Below are 22,525 nucleotides of genomic sequence, written 5' to 3'. Positions count from 1 at the left end.
ACAGGGATCACTGAACATTGATCAGAAGTGGGAACCCGGTGTGATTTTCCTCCCCTGCCCCAGCTCAGGAGTATTGAGGACTGTCGCAGCACCCCTGCGATCCTAGGTGAGATCTATTAATTCAGCCCAGACCAGGGAATATAGCCGGGACCTGCTGATCAGTATCATCCCACACCATCCAATAACACCGCAAACCATCCGCCAAGCTGCTGAGTCTTCTGAATTATTTTGAGAAACGAGTACAAAAATAATTTGCATCGGAAGGGCTCGTCCTCTGATAAGGACACTGGAGTGTCGCAAATCTTTCAGGGCAGACAACTCTTGACAACCATCTGTGAGGAAACGCCATCAGTGTGAACGTGATAAAAAGCCAGATTGCAGAGAACAATCTGCTTAAAGGAAATTAAAGAAAGGCCTTTCATTGATATAGTGATCTCAAAACGTCCCAAAGTGTCTTTACAGCCAATTAAGTAATTTTGAGGTAATATCACTGTTGTAATGTACAAAATATAATGATCCCTAAAATGTACTTTGTTGCACGCCGTCTGTTTATTTCAATTCGCAGTACCTTTAAATTTTCTTGCATGGTATCTTAAAGAGGACAGCTTGTGAGCAGCCTGCACGGTACCTTCACAAGTACTGTGCAACCATGCACGCCTGCAGAGAGGGATCATTGCTGAGCCATTGTGACTCCCACTCTCCTGAATGATTCTCCTCTTTTAAGAAATGATTCTAATTATATTATCTAATTATAAATAACACATCTCAGTCTATTCTCTGCTGTATTTACAACAACTGTAACAATTTGCATTTATATAGTAGGTTTAAATTGGGCAAAATCTCAATTAACTTTGAGCGCATCTGAGAACAATAGATAAAAGTAATAATGGAACAGAGCTGACATGTGGCAGTAGAGAATTTGGCTTTGCAAAGATTTTTAAATGTGTGGAAAGAAGTGGCAAATGGATTTAGCAATTTAGCAGACTGTGACTGAGCTGACTGAACTCTCTCACACCAATATTTGGATGAAGGGAGGGGAGATCGACAGGTTGCCACAATTAAAGTTCCAGATAGTATGAAAGGGAATACAAGGTCAGAGGAGGTTATAGTTGCAGAGATAAGGTAGATTGAGTTGTAGAGGGTTTTGAAGTGACGATTCAATGCATTAGTGAAAAGGAAGTCAAGATTGGTCAGTGAAGAGAGGGTTGATATGTGAGCTGAGCTGATGAGTGAACGGGACTTAGTGCAGGTCAAGTTATGGCAACAGAGTTTTGAACAAGTTGGAGATTATAGTGGGTGGAGGCCAGCAAAGAGACAATTGGAGAAATTGAGTGTCGAAGGGATAAACTTGTGAAGGTTTTGGTGGCAGCAGGATGAAGCAGAAATGTTGGAGGTGGAAGTATGTGGTGTTTGTGATCAGTAGTATGTGCTGTTTGAGGACCAGCTTAGGGTCGAACAGGACATCAAGGCTTCACATGGTTTGGTTCAGCCTGATCCTGTGGCCAGAGAGGGGTTGAGTCAGTGGTAAATCCATGGATTGAGTGACGGAAGCCACCCCCTCTACCACACAGCAAACCCCCCCCCCCGCCCCACCACCACTGAGAGTGTCTGGTAAGCTTGAAGAAATCCACAAATCTTGCAGGTGAGGCTGCTTTAAACAAGGAGCGAGGTACATGACTAACCTGCTGGCCAACCTGGGGCTTTTTGAATTTTGCCTGACACAAAACAGTTTGGGGAAGAGACTGCAAGTGAACTTCAAGAAGACAGCACCTCTGTGTGTGTGTGTGTGTCTCTCTCTCACGCAAAGTTACAGGGACCCATGCAAGTAACTCAAGTCTCAAGACAGAAGATCAGCGAAGCAAGTTTGAAAGTATGCAATGGGCCCCAATGAGAACTGCAAGACTTACTTCAAAGACTTTACACCTAATCCAAATCCAGTAACTAAATTCCATCTACTGCTTCAAGCCTTTTCCCTTTGATTCTTTCTCCTTTTCTGTCTCTACTTGTGTGATGGGGGTCGGTTAGCTTAGATGGCTAGAGTGTGATGTAGAAAGACACCAACAGTGTGGGTTCAATCCCTGTACCGGTTGTGGTAGTTCATGGAGCCTGCCTCCTCACCTTGCCCCATGCTTGAGGAGTGGTGACCCGCAAGCTATACATCACCATCTCTCTCTCTCTCTCTGGCGGGGAGAGATGCCTATGGTCCTTTGGGACTATGGCTAGAACAGTCTCTATTTTTGTGCGTTTATCACGTATGCATGCTAGCGTCATCAAGTATTTTTAGAATTAGAGTTTTAAGGTTAATAACCTTGCAGCTTTCTTGTTTAAATCTGAGAAAACCTGTCTGGTTGATTTTTTTATAATCACAATTAGAGAGCAGTGAGCAAGGACTCACTGAGGGGAAACTAAAAACACCGTGTTTTAAAAATTAAACCTGTTACGGCCAAACCAGAAAAAGGCTGAGAGGGGAGCCCTAGACCCCTTCCTCACTTGGTTGTAACAGATTGTCTCAGTTTTAAGAGATGAAAGGATCTATGAACTGTTTGAACTTGGTATTGGAAGTGTCAACGGAGGGGAATGAAGGAAAGGGATTTGGGAAGTTTGTCTGTCGTGCTGACTAGGAGCTATGGGTTGTCCTTGTCTTGCAGAATGAACCTGAAATATTTCCTCTGTGTGATGCGCTTTCACCTCTGCATAAATTTAAAGTAGGAGCTGACATAAATGAAACACTTACTTCATACTGAACAGTGGTTTTCTGCTCATCAGTGGAAAGTATAATAAGATCGTCAGGAAATAAAACCATGATCCTTTCTTCAAATATCTGTACAATTTTAATAAAAGTTAAAAGAGATTGAGGCTGAGAAACTGTGCTGATATCAATGAGAAACCATGTTGACATTTATAAGAGTATACACCAAAAAACACTATTGGAATACTACAAGAGTCCTGATGTGGGGAGGTATCAAGGTCAGGTACTTGTCCACAGGGTTGCATTACATATCCCCAGCAGCTGTTTTAGCTCAGCGTTGGTTGAGGCTGAGGAGCTGGGAGCTGACAGTCTTTCTTAGAAGAAAAGCCATCTATAGGATGTCTGGGTCTTTTTTCCCTACTTTCTCTACAATAACGTTGACCAATATACACAAAATGTAGTACATTCAAAAATCACACAATCAATAAAAAACAAAGTAGGAATGGAATAAAACTCAGAGCTACAGGCCACAAAAGTGGACAGGGCCATATCATTTACTGTGTGAGATCATCAAGTCTGGAGGAATAGGCATTCCACATTGAATGGAAGAGGGGCTTGTAGATCAGTTGGGAGCACTCCTGCCTCTGGGCCAGAAGGCTCTGGGTTTGAGTCCCACGCCAAAATTTGATGGCCATGGAAGTAATATTTCTGATGTGACCTATAAGACTATTAACCGGCCTGTAAATCCTTCCAATGGCCCATGCTACTCCAAGGGATAGACTGTGAAGAAACCAAAGCAAAACCTTGAGTGGAGAATATCTGCAGCATCCCTAGAAGCACTGATGTAGGGCTAGTCAAACCCCAAATGGAAAAATTACCAAGCACACTTTAAAAACGAGACTTTATATAGTAACCTTCACACCCACTGGACATTTCAAAGCACTTTACAGCCAGGAAATACTTTTAAAGTGCAGTCACTGTTGCTATGTCAGAAACACAGCAGACAATTTGCATACAGCAAGCTCCCACAAAGAGCAATGTGATAATGAGCAGATAATCTGTTTTGACGATATTGATTGAGGGATAAATATCGGTCAGGATACATGCCCTGTTTTTCTTTGAAAAGTGCTATGACATCTTTCACATTCATCTGAGAGGGCAGATGGGGTCTTGGTTTTAGCATCTCATCCAAAAGATAGCACTGGAGTGTCAGCCTTGATTTCTGTGCTCAAGTCTTGGAGTGGGACTTGAACATACAACCATCTGCCTCAGAGTTGAAAGTGCTCCCAATTGTTCTGGCACATGTTCTAAAGAATGCCCCTCCATCCCGCACCGCCACTCCTCCAATAGTTTAGTGGGTAAATCAGATATAAAGAACAGAAAGGACAGAAAGATCCTAGGTTTGTGTTGCTTCAGCATCTATGAGCTGAGGAGAATCGAGAACATCAGCTTGCAGTTCCATCCCTGATCACTCTCCAGTGATTCCTGCTGAAAGATACATGGTATATTGACTTCAAGTGAGGACGGGATCGTGATTGGCTGTCAATCTCTCTATCGTCCACTCACAATCCATGCTCACCCAAGAATAATAGCCCCTTGATCAATTACAAGAAGGCTATTGGGAGCTGGGGAACTCCAGCAAGAGCCAGGGCCTTCAAGAGGGGAGAAAAATGGACAGAAGAGAATTGGGGGCAAAAACCTTCAAGAGAACCGTTAAGCATAGACAGTCTGTGAAAGTAGCTGAGAGACTAAAGTGTCTGAGAGAGGAAAAATAGGGAAGAAATAGAGAGGAAAGAATGAGGCAGCAGGTACAGGACGGCAGGTCAAAGAGAGAGGCAGAGAAAGACGCAATTTGAAAACATTTCAATATCCTTGTGACATGGATTTAGTGGCACAATGATGCCACAATTCTTGGGGCAACAGCATCCTGTGCTTGAAGTTCCTCATGTGATAGATAGAGTGCAGGCTAACTCCTTCTATAGAGAGGGACAGAGAGATAGGAAACTGAGCTGTCCCAGGCTACTCTCATGTACCTCCTAATGGGCATATATAGAATGATGTTAATCATCAGCTTGGACCGAGTTGCCTGGCTGCTTTTCCAGTTGGGAAGACCAAAAACAATGGGCGAGAAATATTTAAAAAGTTTCAAAGATGAGGGTAAAGAAGAGGGTACACATAATGGAAGACAAAAGAATGCAGTTTAAAAATTCACCTGTAAAAACCACATAGACATTTATCACAATCATGCTAGCTAGACACTGTGGAAATATTTTTTATTGCAAAATTTGTGAACTTATGATGAACATATTTACAGTTAATTCAGTGTTTGACCTATGACGTCACATTCTGTGCTGTGGCCAGTACTTTCCCTCTGCGCTGTGCAAAGGCAAAACTGACACAATATAAATGGTTCTGATTTTCACCTGCGGCTAACTGGTAATATTCACCCTGTGTTCAATAGAGAGATAAGCACTGTATCACAGCTGACATTAAGACATTCCTTTCATGTCAAACTTGCAGGCTTGCAGGACTCCTAACTTCACAAAGAGTGGGGCCATTTTTAAAAATCCATTTTGTTGTTTCAATTCTGAGCGCAGCAAGATGGATACCATTCTCGGCACCAAGAGTCAGTTTCAAGCACTCGCAGATCAGATATATAGTTGAATGCAGAGTAAAACACTTACTACCTAGCTGCATCTGTATCCCTCAACAATAAGTTGTTCTGCATCAGTGTGACGGTTTTTTGATTTCCAAATCAGTCATCCTGTGACTTTTCTAATTGTGGCTGTGATGTCGAGATAGCTATGCTCTTCCAATTCCAGCCTTTTCAACATTCCTATTTTAATCATTCCACCATTGGTTGCTGTGCCTTCAGCTGCCTAGGCCCTAAGCTCTGGAATTCATTCCCTAAACCTCTCAGCCTCCCCCCTCCTTTAAGATGGTCCTTAAAACCTATCTCTTTGACCACACCTTTGGTCATTTGCCCTTACGTCTTCTTACGTGGTTCAGTATCAAATTTTGTTAGGCAACACTCCTGTGAAGCACCATGGGCCATTTTACTACGACAAAGGCAAGCTGCTGTTTTGATGACTTAATGCTAGTTCTGTGCTGCAGCCTTATGCCTGCAGGAACTTGAATTTTGCATCGGACCCTTAAAGCTGGCAGACATTGCAGAATTTCATCCTACCAGGCTTGACTGAATCTGAACCTTGATCCTGGAAGAGAAAGACGAATGTCTAGCTTATAGTCAAAGGTACTAACTTAGGGGGAACAGAAATAGCAGTGAATCCAAATCTCTTGCAGTCTGGGGAACCTTCTCACAGTTTGGCAACCTTGAATAATTCCTAATACTGATAACTGAGCCAGTGAAAAGTCTCACACTGCCCAATACGGTCATTGAGTTTCTTTGCTGCTGTTACGATTTCAGTGAAAGATCTGAAAATGTATGCGAAGCAGCCAACACTTCCTCATTGAAGACTTTGAAAGACTAGAATTTATATAGCGTCTTTCACCACTTCACGATGTCCCAAAGTACTTTACAGCCAATGAAATACTTTTGAAGTGTAGTTCCTCTTGTAATTTAGTAAACCTGGCAGCCAAATTGTGCCTCAGCAAGGTCCCACAAACAGCAATGTGACAATAGTCAGATAATCTGTTTTAGTGATGTTAGTTGAGGGAGAATTCCCCTGCTCTTCAAGATAGTGCCATGGGATCTTTTACAACTACCTGAGAGGGCAGATGGGGTCTTGGTTTAATGTCCTGTCCAAAAGATAGCACCTCAGACAGTGCAGCTCTCCCTCAGTACTGCACTGGAGGGACAGCCTAGATTTTATGCTTAATTCTCTTGAGTAGGGTTGGAACCCAAAATTTTCTAACCTAGAGGCAAGAGTGCTACCAACTGAGCCTCAGATCGCACTTAGCAACTGACAAGGCGGACAGCCCAGAGCTGCATTTGTTCATGCAAACAGCAGCAAATTCAGTGTTGAATACAGCAGGAATTCTCATTGTTTTATGTTTCACTTTCAATTAGTATTAAATATCCAACAGAATTACATCTTCTTAATGTCTATACTCACTGTCCTACGAGCTGATACCCATGACTGCACTGCCCAGTCTAACATGAGTCATTTTATCAGTTTCTATTTCAGTATGTAATATTTCCAGGTGCACAATCATTTATGCAGAATTATATTAACTGTGCCCAAATGTTCATGGCTGTCAATTAAAAAGAACTTGTATTTATATAGTGGTTCATCATGCCTCAGAATATCCCAAAATGATTCATAGCCAATGTTACATTTGAAAGGCAGTAACTGTTATATTGGCAAAAGAAGCAGCCAATTTGCACACAACATGATTTCAACAGCAGCAAATGGAATGATTGTGGAAAAATATTGGCTATAGCACAAAGGTTAGGACCAGGGTCTTCTTTTGGTGCCATGTGATATTTTACATCCACCTCAGTTTACAATCACAGAAAAAAAACAGCACCTCCCTCAGTACGATACCAGTGTCTATATTATATGCTGAAATCCTGGAGCAGGTTTCGAATCCACAATCTTCAAAGGCAAAAGTGAAATTAATTAAGGACAAGCTTGTATATAATGAGGCCATGAAGCTACCATGCACTTATGTTGTCTCCTGTCTCACTGAAAGTTGCTACACTACCTTTTTCCACAATCTCAACCTCCCAGAGCATGGCCTAACTGTAAGGGGCAAATGTAACTTTAAATAGCTTTGCATGCAAAGTGTGAACATTACAGTGCATCTTAAAGAAAACAAATTCTTTCACTATGTAGATTTATATCACGTTCTGAGGATGCACTTTTACTCAGGGGGCAAAATATCTTTGTTCCCCAATGCTAATAAGAGAAAAGCTGATCCAAAATTGCTTGAATTAGTTTACTTAAATGAATCTCGTTTATGTGTAAGCTTGTCTCAATTGATATCACTCTCGCCTCTGGGGCAAAAAGGTGATCATTTTAAACAAACCCATCTAACAGGAAACTGACGTGAGCAGATCAGCCACCCGTTTTACAGCCCCCTTCCCCCCCACCTCCCACATTTCAAATTTTAAATCTCCATTGAAGTCGACAGAGAGTAAAATCAGGCCAGATGGGTGGGTAAAATTACTTCCAAGGTATGGTCCTGATTCTCAATGTAAGCACATAACTTAGGGTGGCATTTCGATGCAGTACTGAGACAGTGCTACTTTGCTGGAGGCACTCTCCTTCAGGTATGATGTTAATCAAAGGCTCCCTCTGTTAGTTCAGGTCAAAGTAAAAGAACCTGTAAAGAAAACTCTCCCAGTCTCCTGGCCAACGTTCCTCCGCAATAAATACCAGCAAAAGCAGATTAACAATTCATTCATCTCATCTGCTCTATGTAGGATCCACTCAAGCACAAATTGGCTGCTATGTTTGCCTACATGCAGCATTTCAAAAATCATTATTAACTAGTGATGAGTGCTTTTGGATATCCAGAGGTCCTATGTACTTCCTGTTTGTCGAGTTATTCTTAACGTATAGCCAAGGTACATTTGTTAACTTAAACAAGAAAATGCAGCAGACCTGACTCTGCGCGAAGTTGATTTGCACCATGGACAAGTAAATGATGTCTCCCAGATGTTGGATAGGAGTTCCTTCCCAGTCTTTAATGGGGTTCTGTAGCAAATATTTTTCCAGCTCTTGCCTCTTCCAGATCTCATCACAAGGAACCTGGTAATCAGAATCAATTGACAACAAGATTAAATAAAATGGAGCCATGTTTCCCTGGTTTTCTAAGAATTCATTGTTTTGGATGCACTTACAGAGTTCAAAAAGGAAAACCTAGTTTCTTAATATATTTCTATCGAAAATTCAAGGAAACCGGTCAAATTGCAAACAGGCTGGAAAAATTTAAGTTCCATTCACTGCTCCCTTTCCAGTCAGTATGAAGGTGGTGAATGAGTTAGCGGACCTCCAGAAATACAACTCAAATAACTTGCATTAATCCATAACAGACCCATTTATCTTTACATTTTCAGTTCCTTTCAAAGTGGGAGTTGCATAGACTGATGCAATTCACAGGTACATATTATACCCCTCAATAGTGAGATATAGGTTTGTAACAGTGACCTCCCAAAGAGGGAGACTCTGATGTCAATGGTGCATGGTTTATGTCTGGCCCATTGCTCCTTATATGCTTGCCTGTTTTCCTTTCCCAATCCTCTCAAATCGAGTTATAAAACAAAAAATCATTTTTTGATTTAGAATTCATTTTAAATTGCAATGTTTTCCCCTACCTATTTCCATTGAATTTTTGAATATCTTTTTCATTCCCAATTTTTTTCTCACCTCCTTTCCTGAAAGTGCTGAATCTTGCTGAAGTACATTTCATTGAGCACTAACTGCCTACTTCCACCTTGCCTGAAGGACTGATCTTCATTAGTCACCATTAACACTGGGTGCTGGCAGTCTATTCCAGCATGAGGGCAACAAAGCACAGCCCAATCCTGAATCACCTGACAACCAAATACATGTCAGTCTCCAACAAGATCCATTGGATAGTGATCAGGAGCAGGAACCCTGGTTAATTCCCCCTTCCCTAGCAGCACAATCATTGATGCCAATTGCAGTCTCCCTCCTCATGCTCTGGCTGACACTAGTTGGCTTAATGCATACCAGTGATTGAATCCAGGACTCTTCAAAACTATCTGGTTCAACGCCACATCAGAGAAACATTAAATCTTAAAACTTGCTATCCTGTTCTATGCTGATGATTGACACCACATTGCTTACCAGAACAGACAACTTTTGCTGTTTATGTGGACGATAGATGGAGGCCTTCTTAACTCTTCTTGGCAAATGAGCCATCCATATGCTAAACTCTTCTGAGTTTGAACAAGTTAATTTCCTAGAGTCGAACATTGACCCTAATGAGAAAAAAGAGAAAGATAAGGATGATTGAAAGTCTATTCCATCATGGAGCTGCACAAGTGTGTGTTATATTAGAATAGATTCTTCTGCCCTTAAAGTACATGATACAAGAATCACTGTCTTCAGCTTCTAATTAGTGTCTCATATACTCAAGTTTCACTGGCTTTAACCTCTATACAATCTCCCATATACTGAAGGCCCAACATTGTCGAAGTTACAATATTTTCTTTGCTCCATTGAAGAGCATGACAGATATCAAGATGTTCATATCTATGGATTCTTTCTAGCTTTTCTCATCACCCATTTCTATGGCATAACTCACAAATTCCTATCACGGTGGCAGCTTCCTGAGTTTGCATTTGTCCCAGCTTTTACTTTATACTGGAGAGGTTCTCCTGGAGACATCAGTCTCTCCCATATTTTATGGATTTGCTCTTGAACTCAACCAGCCTGATATTCCATTGCCAAAGTCAAGAACATTACTGGGGTTTGGTCGCTCTTGATTCTTTACCTGTTGTCTCTCTTTTGGGATGCTGCTTGATCCCTGAATGGACTAGTTGGTAACTCCCTTTACACTGTATGCTACAGTATTCAAGTCTTGCAGCTTCAGGCAGACTTGCCTTTGCAACCTGGTTGGGTTCCAGATTCTCTGGAAATATTCCAGTAGGACATTTTGGTTTCAGCAGGGTAAACTTTGTCAGACTTGCTCCTCTAATAGAATATTACTGCAGAGTCAGTAATAACTTTTATAAAGGAATTGGATGTATATCGAAAAAGAAAAAATTTGCTTGTCCATGGGGAAACAGCTGGGGAGTTGGATTGGTAGCTCTTTCAAACAGCTGACACAGGCCCAATGGGCCGAACGGCCTCTTTCTATGCTCTTTCGTTCTATGTTTTATGCCAATCTCGGATAGACTCACTACTTCTCCCAGAACTGACACTAATATTGAGGAAAGACGATTCTAGGTTCACATTGTGTTGGAGCAGACAATCCTGAGGGTGTGTCCGTCTCCATCTTATTACCTATGTTGTTATTCTGCTGACACTAGAATGGGAACCAGCGATGACATCTTGTCTATTCTCTTTATTGGCTGCCCAATATTACAACTGTGATCTGTTAAAACCATTAACAAAATGGTTAAGATCCAGTCTGGATGTTATTATCATAGGCTGTGATTGACAGGAAGCACAATGACAAACAGCTGGCTATGCAAAGAAACTTGAGAGATTCAGTTGTACACTTAGTACACAATTGCCCTTAAGGGAGGGGGAATATATAATGAAAGAGAATTAGGGATGGGCAATAAATGCTGGCCTTGCCAACGATGCCCACATCCCATGAATGAATAAAAATAGTCAAGTACATGTCCTAAGTACACCAATTCCTTGACTATTGACATATTTGTATTTCTTGTTAGATATACTTGTACTTCATACCTAGCTACAACAGTGACTACACTTTTGAAGTATCAGCCTTGGCTCAGTGGGTTGCACTCTTGTCTCTGAAGAGGTTGTAGGTTGGAGGACTTACGCACAAAAAAATTAAGGCTGACACTCTAGTGAGGGAGTGCTGCACTGCTGGAGGGGCCATCTCTCAGATGAGATGTTAGACTGATGTAAAAGAGCCTAGGTGCCATTTTGAAGAAGAACAGGGGAGTTCTCACCAGTGTCCTGGCTAATATTTATCCCTCAATCAAAAACAGATTATCTGGTCATTATTATCACATTGTTTGGGAGCTCGCAAATTGGCTGCTGCATTTCCTACATTACAACTGTGACTACACTTCAAGAAATATTTCGTTGGCTGTAAAGTGCTTTGGGATGTCCTGTGATCATGAAAGGTACTATATAAATGCAGATCTTTCTTTTCTTTTACATTGTTTTGAAAAGTTTGTGTTGTGGCCCGTTCCTAATTAGGAATTGGATTGAGACTCCAAAACTTATTCCATGTGATACCTTTCCGGCTAGCCGATAGAGCAGATTTCAATCAGTCAGGCCTGGATGTGATCCCAGGTCCCAGAGGTGAATTTCACCTGTCATGGGGGATGTTTTGATGAATATATGGAAACCTGAAGCGAATACCAAGAGCAATAATATCATTTTGAAGACAAGAGCAAATTTAGTTGTGGAGAAACCTGTCTGTTATTGCTGCTCTCTAAAGGGAAACCGCAGCTGGTTAACAGTCATCACACAAATGTTTGGCCTCTTTCAGTTGAAAGGCCACCTTTGAGCAGTGTGACATTTGAAACTCTCAGTCAAAAGGTTGCGGGTTCAAGCCTCACTTTATAGATTTGAATACAAAATCTGAGCTTGACTCTTCACTGCAGTACTGAGGGAGTGCTGCATTGTAGGAGACACCACCTTTCAAATGGGATGTTGAACAACAGGTGGATGTAAAAGACCCTATCGCACTATTCAAAGAAATGCAAGGTGCCCTGGACAACACCTGCCCCTCAGCCAATACCAACACAAACAGATTAAATGCTCATTTTTCTCATTGCTGTTTGTGGGATCCTATTGTGCACAAATTAATTGACACATTTACCTACACAACACAAGCCAATGTATTCCAAAAGTAATTCATTGATTTCAAGTTTCTTCAGGATAGACTGAAGGTGTGATTAAGCTGCTATATAAATGTAATTTCCTTTTTATATGTGGTCTGGAGTAAATAGCAAGGAGTCCATTTCTATGGAGTACTGCTTCTACAGAGTACTAAACTTAGGAATTTAGTTCAGTGAGGGAAGAGGTGCTGTTCTGGTGTTTTAAAAAAAAAAGCAAGGAGGAGTCCAAGTGGGAGTGGGAGAGAGTGAGAGCTGAGGTCGAGAGGCATTAATTAAAATTAATAGTTTAAATAAGGTACTAACTAGATTCTAAAAGAGGGAGTACAGTATTTTTTTAGATTATGGATGGACAGCTGTCCTGTCGCTGGAGTTAGCTGATTTTTCAAGGTGCAGCGAATATATATGATAGCTGATGGTTTGTAGGCCATTAATATACCCATGTAACCTGTTCCATGGTACAAAAGGTGGTTTAATAAGTTAATGGCTGCTGAGTGCAGAGCCAATAGTGTCATCCTGTCTAGAAGCATCTCTGATGGCTGTCCAGATATGCTTCAAAGTCCTACAGCCTCAAAGGAGGCTGTGGATTAAATTTCCCAGCAAACTTTCTTGGTTTTTGGAAGCTTTTGAAATCTGACCACCTGAGTGTAGTTATGAGAAAAAAAGACTTGCATTTAGAGTCATAGAGACATTATGGTGCAGAAGGAGGCCATTCAGCCCAGCAAGCCCACGCCGGCTCTCTGTAGAGCAATCCAATCAGTCCAGTTCCCACTCTATTCCCGTAGCCTTGTGTGTTTATTTCCCTGAAGTGCCCATCCAATTTCCTTTTGAAATCATTGATTGTCTCTGCTTCCACCACTCTCATTGGCAGCAAGTTCCAGGTCATTACCACTCGCTGTGTAAAAATCCCTCTTGCATCTCTTGCCCAAAACCTTCAATCTGTGTCACCCAGTCAATGAGAACAGCTTTTCTTTGTCTACCTTATCTAAACCTGTCATGATCTTGTACACCTCTATCAAATCTCCCCTCAATCCCCTTTGCTCCAAGGAGAACAACCCCAGCTTCTCCAACCTAACCTTGTAGCTAAATTCTCTTTCCCTCGATCCATCTAACACAATCTCAGGACATTGCAAAGCATTTTATGATTAATGAAGTATTTTTGAAGGGTAGTCGCTGTTGTAATATAGGAAACATAGCAGCCAATTTGCACACAGCAAGCTCCCACAAACAGCAATATGATAATGATCAGATTATCTATTTTTGTAACGTTGGTTGAAGGGATAAATATTGGTCAGGACACCAGGGGTTAAGTGCTCAATTCCAGTCAAGAAGATGTGTGTTTTTCGCTCTTACCAGTAATTTCAAAAGTGTTCTTCAATAATCTTTTGACTGAAATCCCCGACAGTGGTAAGAGTCCCTGGAAAATAAAGAGGGTATTAATGAAATGTAAGCATTTTCTCAGCTCAATCCAGAGTCAGGAAGTGGTGTGGTTTTGGCTCTGTGTTCTCCTCCTAACTTTTTGGTCATTTTATACTTCTGTTATTCACCAATCATTTCACAGGAAACCTTTCTCCCCTGTCACAGTTTTCCTGCTAATTGTACTGCAAAGAAATCAGAAATGTGGCCCTTACACACATGTCTCCTACACATGTGTTACTCACACTTGCACTCATTACACTCACATCCCTTACACAGTCCCTCACACACAAAGGTATTGTACAGACTTAGTGAGTGAGCAAGAACATGGCAGATGGAATATAATGTGGAATAATGTGAGATTATCCATTTTGGTAGGAGGAATAGATGTGCAGAGTATTTCTTAAATGGTAAGAGATTAGAAAGTGTAGATGTACGAAGGGACCTGGGTGTCCTCGTCAATAGGTCATTGAAAGCTAACAATTTTTTTTTTCCAGGGATGAGGGTGTTGCTGGCTAGGCCAGCATTTATTGCCCGTCCCTAATTGCCCTTGAGAAGGTGGTGGTGAGCTGCATTCTTGAACCGCTGTAGTCCACTTGGGGTAGGTACACCCACAGTGCTGTAAGGAAGGGAGTTCCAAGATTTTGACCCACTGAAAGTGAAGGAACTGTGATACAGTTCCAAGTCAAGATGATGTGTTGACCTTTTTCCCACATTATCCCCATATTCCTTTCTGTCATTGGTATTTAGAAATCTGTCAATCTCTGCTTTAAACATACTCAATGACTGAGCTTCCACAGCCCTCTGGGGTAGAGAATTCCAAAGATTCACAACCCTCTGAGTAAAGAAATTTCTCCTCATCCGAAGTGGCTTCCACCTTATTTTGAAATTGTGACCCCTGATTCTAGAATCCCCAACCAGGGGAAACATCTTACTTGCATCTACCTTGTCTATCCCTTTAAGTATGTTGTACGTTTCAATGAGATCACCTCTCATTCTTCGAATGCACATGCAAGTGCAGCAAGCATTTAGGAAGGCTAATGGTATGTTAGCCTTTATCGCAAGAAGATTTGAGTACAGGAGTAGCAAAGTCTTGCTTCAATTGTATAGAACCTTTGTTAGACTGCACCTGGAGTACTGTGTGCAGTTTTGGTCCCCTTATCTTAGGAAGGATATTATTGCCATACAGGGAGTGCAACGAAGGTTCACCACACTTGTTCCAGGGATGGCGGGACTGTCCTGTGAAGAGAGATTGGGGAAACCGGGCCTGTATTCTATATAGAGTTTGAAGAATGAGAGGTGATCTCATTGAAACCTACAAAATACTTAAAAGGATAGCCAGGGTAGATGCAGATAAGATGTTTCCCCTGGTTGGGGAGTCTAGAACCAGGGGGCACAATTTCAAAATAAGGGGGAAGCCACGTAGGACTGAGATGAGGAGAAATTTCTTTACTCAGAGGGCTGTGAATCTTTGGAATTCTCTACCCCAGAGAGCTGTGGAAACTCAGTCATTGAGTATGTTTAAAGCAGAGATTGACAGATTTCTAAATACCAATGGCATAAAGGGATATGGGGATAGAGTGGGAAAAAGGCATTGAAATGGATGATCAGGCATGATCGTATTGAATGGCAGAGTAGGCTCGATGGGCTGAATGGCCTACTCCTGCTCCTATGTTCCTATGTACAGGTATCTCTGACACCTGTCTTCTGTATACACATGTTGCTTTACACACATGTCCCTTGCACACAGATTCCTCATACACGGTATTACAATTTCACTGTTAAGTAGAGGACATCTTCTCCTTTGGTTCTACACTCTACCTGAGATCTTTAGGGGAGTCATGTTTTAGGCAGACCTCCTGGAGTAGGTCTGCCCAGTCTGGCAGGATTGGAAGTTCAGGAAATCACCCTACCTTCTCTCTTAGGTGATTGTGAGTCCATTACAGGAACATTGCAGGTATCATCCATGGCTCAGTGGGTAGCACTCTCAACTGAGTCAGATGATAGTGGGTTCAAGTCTCACTCCAGGACCTGAATGCAAAAATCAAAGCTGACACTCCAGCACTATACTGAGGGAGTGCTGCACTGTTGGAGGTGCCACCTTTTGGATAAGACTTTAAACAAAGTCCTCACCTTTCTTCTCAGATGGATGTAAAAAATCCTGAGACACTATTTTAAAGAAGAGCACAGGAATTCACCCTGGTGTCCAAGCCAATATTGACCCATTATTCAACATCATACAAACAGATTATCTGGTCGTTATCCCATTGCTATTTATGGGAACTTGCTGTGCACAGATTGGCTGCCGTGTTTCTTAGATTTGATAAGTAACTACACTTCAAAAGTACTTCATTGGCTATAAAGCAGTTTGTGGCATCCTGTGGTCATGAAAGGCGCTATAATAAATGCAACCTTTTCTATATTAAGTATTGCTGAAAAAAGAGATATGCTCTTCCTCTTGTACCAGACGCAAGAATGCCAAATTTCAAAGGGAGCTGCAATTTATACTTCATGAGAAAAGGGTGCAGATTGGTTGGCAAGTTGACTTTGATTGGTTGGGGAGTTGCCATGGAGAATGCATCAGGGAACCATTGTCCCTCATGCTTTTGCTCATTTCAAAAAAGGTGCAAAGCCTGGACATGTTATTTTTGCTAACAGAGGACAGGTCCCACTGTATGAATATATGTAGCCAGCATCCTTGCCCAGAGAAATCAAATATGCTATCTGAGATGTCAGAACTGCCAGGCTGGGATAGAAGCTGGACATCACCTGGAAAACGTAAACAGCGAGGGAAGTCAATCTCCGCTTCCACCCACCGCTGCCCCCCCAACCCACACCCCAACCCCACACAGCACTGACTCTCCTCAGAAGGCTGCTCAGGTCAATGTGGAGACGGAAAAAGCTGGAGGTTTGGCCATTCTGTTGAGTCATAGGGGCTGAAATTGTTCCGCAGTGATACCAATAATGAATTGGCAGCCAGTTTCACAATCTGCCCTTTGAAGTCAACAGAAAAGTACAAATCTGTCCAAGTGAACATATGAACATACGAATATATGAATTAGGAGCAGGAGTAGGCCATTCAGCCCTTCGAGCCTACTCCGTCATTCATGGGTGAACTGATTACTCCACATTTCCACCTACCCCCGATAACCTTCCACCCCCTTGCTTATCAAGAATCTATCTATCTATGCCCTAAAAATATTCAAAGACTCTCCTTCCACCGCCTTCCAAGGAAGAAAATTCCAAAGACTCACGACCCTCAGAGAAAAAATTTCTCCTCATCTCTGTCTTAAATGGGCAACCCCTTATTTTTGAACAGTGACCCCTAGTTCTAGATTCTCCCACAAGAGGAAACATCCTTTCCACATCCACCCTGTCAAGACCCCTCAGGATCTTAAATGTTTCAATCAAGTCGCCTCTTACTCTTCTAAATTCCAGCGGATACAAGCCTAGCCAGTCCAATCTTTCCTCATAAGACAGCCCGTCCATTCCAGGTATTAGTCCAGTAAACCTTCTCTGTACTGCTTCCAACGCATTTACATGCTTCCTTAAATAAGGAGACCAATACTATACACTCTCAGCACTACATGAACTGCTATGCCTGTGCTGGGACGAGGGAGCAGTACCCCAGGACATGCGCGATGCCAACATCATCACCCTCTATAAAAACAAAGGTGACCGCGGTGACTGCAACAACTACCGTGGAATCTCCCTGCTCAGCATAGTGGGGAAAGTCTTTGCTCGAGTCGCTCTGAACAGGCTCCAGAAGCTGGCCGAGCGCGTCTACCCTGAGGCACAGTGTGGCTTTCGTGCAGAGAGATCGACCATTGACATGCTGTTCTCCCTTCGTCAGATACAGGAGAAATGCCGTGAACAACAGATGCCCCTCTACATTGCTTTCATTGATCTCACCAAAGCCTTTGACCTCGTCAGCAGACGTGGTCTCTTCAGACTACTAGAAAAGATCGGATGTCCACCAAAGCTACTAAGTATCATCACCTCATTCCATGACAATATGAAAGGCACAATTCAACATGGTGGCTCCTCATCAGAGCCCTTTCCTATCCAGAGTGGTGTGAAACAGGGCTGTGTTCTCGCACCCACACTTTTTGGGATTTTCTTCTCCCTGCTGCTTTCACATGCGTTCAAATCCTCTGAAGAAGGAATTTTCCTCCACACAAGATCAGGGGGCAGGTTGTTCAACCTTGCCCGTCTAAGAGCGAAGTCCAAAGTACGGAAAGTCCTCATCAGAGAACTCCTCTTTGCTGACGATGCTGCTTTAACATCTCACACTGAAGAGTGCCTGCAGAGTCTCATCGACAGGTTTGCGTCTGCCTGCAATGAATTTGGCCTAACCATCAGCCTCAAGAAAACGAACATCATGGGGCAGGACGTCAGAAATGCTCCATCCATCAATATTGGCGACCACGCTCTGGAAGTGGTTCAAGAGTTCACCTACCTAGGCTCAACTATCACCAGTAACCTGTCTCTAGATGCAGAAATCAACAAGCACATGGATAAGGCTTCCACTGCTATGTTCAGACTGGCCAAGAGAGTGTGGGAAAATGGCGCACTGACACGGAACACAAAAGTCCGAGTGTATCAGGCCTGTGTCCTCAGTACCTTGCTCTACGGCAGCGAGGCCTGGACAACGTATGCCAGCCAAGAGCGACGTCTCAATTCATTCCATCTTCGCTGCCTTCGGAGAATACTTGGCATCAGGTGGCAGGACTATATCTCCAACACAGAAGTCCTTGAAGCGGCCAACACCCCCAGCTTATACACACTACTGAGTCAGCGGCGCTTGAGATGGCTTGGCCATGTGAGCTGCATGGAAGATGGCAGGATCCCCAAAGACACATTGTACAGCGAGCTCGTCACTGGTATCAGACCCACCGGCCGTCCATGTCTCCGCTATAAAGACGTCTGCAAACGCGACATGAAATCGTGTGACATTGATCACAAGTCGTGGGAGTCAGTTGCCAGCATTCGCCAGAGCTGGCGGGCAGCCATAAAGACAGGGCTAAATTGTGGCGAGTCGAAGAGACTTAGTAGTTGGCAGGAAAAAAGACAGAGGCGCAAGGGGAGAGCCAACTGTGCAACAGCCCCGACAAACAAATTTCTCTGCAACACCTGTGGAAGAGCCTGTCACTCCAGAATTGGCCTTTATAGCCACTCCAGGCGCTGCTTCACAAACCACTGACCACCTCCAGGTGCATATCCATTGTCTCTCGAGATAAGGAGGCCCAAAGAAGAAGACTATACACAGTACTCCAGATGTGGTCTCACCAATGTCCTATATAGCTGAAGCATAACCTCCCTACTTTTGTATTCAGTTCCCCTCATATTAAATGACAACATTCTATTAGCTTTCCTAATTACGTGCTGTATCTGAAAACTAACCTTTTGTGATTCATGCACTAGGACACCCAGATCCTTCTGCATCTCATAGCTCTGCAATCTCTCACCATTTAGATAACATGCTTCTTTTTTATTCTTCCTGCCAAAGTGGACAATTTCTCACTTTCCCACATTATACTCCATTTGCCAGGGCTTTGCCCACTCACTTAACCTATCTATATCCCTTTGTAGCTTCCTTATGTTCTCTTCACAAGTTATTTTCCTACCTATCCTTGTGTCATCAGCAAATTTAACAACCGTACCTAAGTCATTTATATAAATTGTAAAATGTTGAGGCCCCAGCACAGAAACCTGTGGCACACCACTCATTACATCTTGCCAACCAGAAAATGACCCATTTATACCTACTCTCTGTTTCCTGTGAGCTAGCCAATCTTCTATCCATGCCAATATGTTACCCCCTACACCATGAGCTTTTATGTTCTGCTATAACCTTTGATGTGACACCTTATCAAATGCCTTCTGGAAATCTAAGTACAGCACATCCACCAGCTCTCCTTTATCCACAGCACATGTAACTCCCTCAAAGAACTCCAATACATTAGTTAAACATGATTTCCCTTTCACAAAACCATGTTGATTCTGCCTGATTACCTTGAATTTTTCTAAATGCCCTGCTATTACATCTTTAATAATAGCCTCTAACATTTTCTCTGAGACAGATTTTAAGCTAACTGGCCTGTAGTTTCCTGCTTTCTGTTTCCCTCCCTTTTTCAAAAAAGGAGTTAAATTTGCTATTTTCCAATCTAACGGAACCTTCCCCAAATCTAGGGAATTTTGGAAAATTAAAACTAATACATCAACAATCTGACTAGCTATTTCTTTTAACACCTTAGGATGAAGTCCATCAGGACCCAGGGACTTGTCAGCCCGCAGCTCCAACAATTTGTTCAGTACCACTTTCCTGGTGATTGTAATTTTCTTGAGTTCCTACCTCCCTTCCATTTCCTGACTTACAGCTCATATTGGGATGTAACTTGTACTTCAATAGTGAAGACTGATGCATAATATCTGTTCAATTCATCTGCCATCTCCTTATTATCCATTATTAATTCCCCAGACTCATTTTTTATTGGACCAATGCTCACTTTGATAACTCTTTTCTTTTTTCAATATCTATAGAAATATAGCTGGAATCTGTCATAGCCGTTAAGCGCATTGCACTGTTGAACTACAAGAAAGCCCCCAGCGAGTTAACATCCGTAGCACTTAAAGCAGCCAGAAGCGCTGCACAAAGAATAGCCAGGTGCTGCGCAAATGACTACTGGCAACACCTATGCAGTCATATTCAGTTGGCCTCCGACACCGGAAACATCAGAGGAATGTATGATGGCATTAAGAGAGCTTTTGGGCCAACCATCAGGAAGATCGCCCCCCTCAAATCTGAATCAGGGGACACAATCACTGACCAATGCAAGCAAATGGACTGCTGGGTGGAGCACTAACTAGAACTGTACTCCAGGGAAAATGTTGTCACTGAGACCACCCTCAATGCAGCCCAGTCTCTGCCAGTCATGGATGAGCTGGACATACAGCCAACAAAATCGGAACTCAGTGATGCCATTGATTCTCTAGCCAGCAGCAAAGCCTCGGGAAGGACGGCATTACCCCTGAAATAATCAAGAGTGCCAAGCCTGCTATATTTTCAGCACTCTACGAACTGCTTTGCCTGTGCTGGGATGAGGAAGCAGTACCACAGGACATGCACGATGCCTCTGTAAGAACAAGGGTGACCGTGGTGACTGCAACAACTACCGTGGAATCTCCGTGCTCAGCATAGTGGGGAAAGTCTTTGCTCAAGTCGCTTTAAACAGGCGCCAGAAGCTGTCTGAGCGCGTCTACCCTAAGGCACAGTGTGGCTTTCGAGCAGAGAGATTCACCATTGACATGCTGTTCTCCCTTCGCCAGCTACAGTAGAAATGCCACGAACAACCTACCTAGGCTCAACTATTACCAGCAACCTGTCTCTCGGTGCAGAAATCAACAAGCGCATGGGAAAGGCTTCCATTGCTATGTCCAGACTGGCCAAGAGAGTGTGGGAAAATGGTGCACTGACACGGAACACAAATGTCCGAGTGTATCAAGCCTGTGTCCTCAGCACCTTGCTCTACGGCAGCGAGGCCTGGACAACGTATGTCAGCCAAGAGCGACGTCTCAATTCATTCTATCTTCGCTGCCTCCGGAGAATCCTTGGCATCAGGTGGCAGGACCGTATCTCCAACACAGAAGTCCTCGAGGCGGCCAACATCCCCAGCATATACACCCTACTGAGCCAGCGGCGCTTGAGATGGCTTGGCCATATGAGCCACATGGAAGATGGCAGGATCCCCAAAGACATATTGTATAGCGAGCTCGTCACTGGTATCAAACCCACCGGCCGTCCATGTCTCCACTTTAAAGACGTCTGCAAACGCGACATGAAGTCCTGTGACATTGATCAAAAGTCATGGAAGTCAATTGCCAGTGATCGCCAGAGATGGCAGGCAGCCATAAAGGCGGGGCTAAAGTGTGGCGAGTCGAAGAGACTTAGCATTTGGCAGGAAAAAAGACTGAAGCGCAAGGGGAGAACCAACTGTGTAACAGCCCGACAACCAAGTTTATCTGCAGCACCTGTGGAAGAGTCTGTCACTCTAGAATTGGCCTTTATAGCCACTCCAGGCATTGCTTCACAAACCATTGACCACCTCCAGGCGCTTACCCATTGTCTCTCGAGACAAGGAGGCCAAAGAAGAAGAAGAATAGAAACTCTTACTATCTGTCTTTATATTTCTAGCTAGCTTTCTCTTGTACTCTAAGTTTATCTTTCTCATCAATCTTTTAGTCATTCTTTGCTGTTTTTTATATTCTGTCCAATCATCTGTCCTGCCTTCCACCTTTGCGTAATTATAGGCTTATTCTTAAAGTTTGATGCTATCTTTAACTGTTTTAGTTAACCACAGATGGCGGGTCCCACCCTTGGAAATTTTCTTTCTCGTTGAAATGTATCTATTCTGTGCATTCTGAAATATCCCCTTAAATATCTGCCACTGCATCTCTATTGACCTATCCCTTAACTTGATTTGCCAGTTCACTTTAGCTAGCTCTGCTTTCATGCTCTCATAATTGCCCTTAATTAAGTTTAAAATACTAGTCTAGGACGCACTCTTCTCGCCCTCAAACTGAATGTAAAATTCAATCATATTACCTAAAGGCGCCTTAACTACGAGATCATTAATTAATCCTATCTGATTGCACAATACCAGGTCTAGTATAGCCTGCTCTCTGGTTTGCTCCAGAACGTATTATTCCAAGAAATTATCCTAAAAACATTCTATGTACTCCTCATCTAGTCTACCTCTGCCCATCTGATTTTTCCAGTCTATATGTAGGTTAAAATCCCCCATAATTATCTCTGTACCTTTCTGACAAGCTGCCATTATTTCTTCCTTTATACCCCATCCTACAGTGTGGTTAATGTTCGGTGGCCTGTACACCACTCTCCCAAGTGACATCATGCCTTTATGATTTCTCATTGCTACCCA

General features: G+C 42.8%; 1 protein-coding gene across 2 annotated transcripts in view; it reads right to left on the bottom strand.

Moving 5' to 3' along the window:
• The window catches only part of LOC137352064 (probable pleckstrin homology domain-containing family N member 1), a 48,382-nt gene that overhangs the window by 9,371 nt on the left and 16,486 nt on the right, over positions 1 to 22,525 (bottom strand). For both annotated transcript variants that reach the window (XM_068017113.1, XM_068017114.1), the window contains 4 exons: positions 13,521 to 13,584; positions 9,469 to 9,602; positions 8,260 to 8,406; positions 2,735 to 2,821 (listed from right to left, as the gene is read on the bottom strand). In XM_068017113.1, the coding sequence (XP_067873214.1) occupies positions 2,735 to 2,821; positions 8,260 to 8,406; positions 9,469 to 9,602; positions 13,521 to 13,584 (432 nt within the window). The remainder of the gene's footprint in view (positions 1 to 2,734; positions 2,822 to 8,259; positions 8,407 to 9,468; positions 9,603 to 13,520; positions 13,585 to 22,525) is intronic.

This window comes from Heterodontus francisci, chromosome 37, assembly GCF_036365525.1.
Source record: "Heterodontus francisci isolate sHetFra1 chromosome 37, sHetFra1.hap1, whole genome shotgun sequence".
NCBI classification, from domain to species: domain Eukaryota; kingdom Metazoa; phylum Chordata; class Chondrichthyes; order Heterodontiformes; family Heterodontidae; genus Heterodontus; species Heterodontus francisci.
This window is presented reverse-complemented; position numbering and strand designations above follow the sequence as displayed.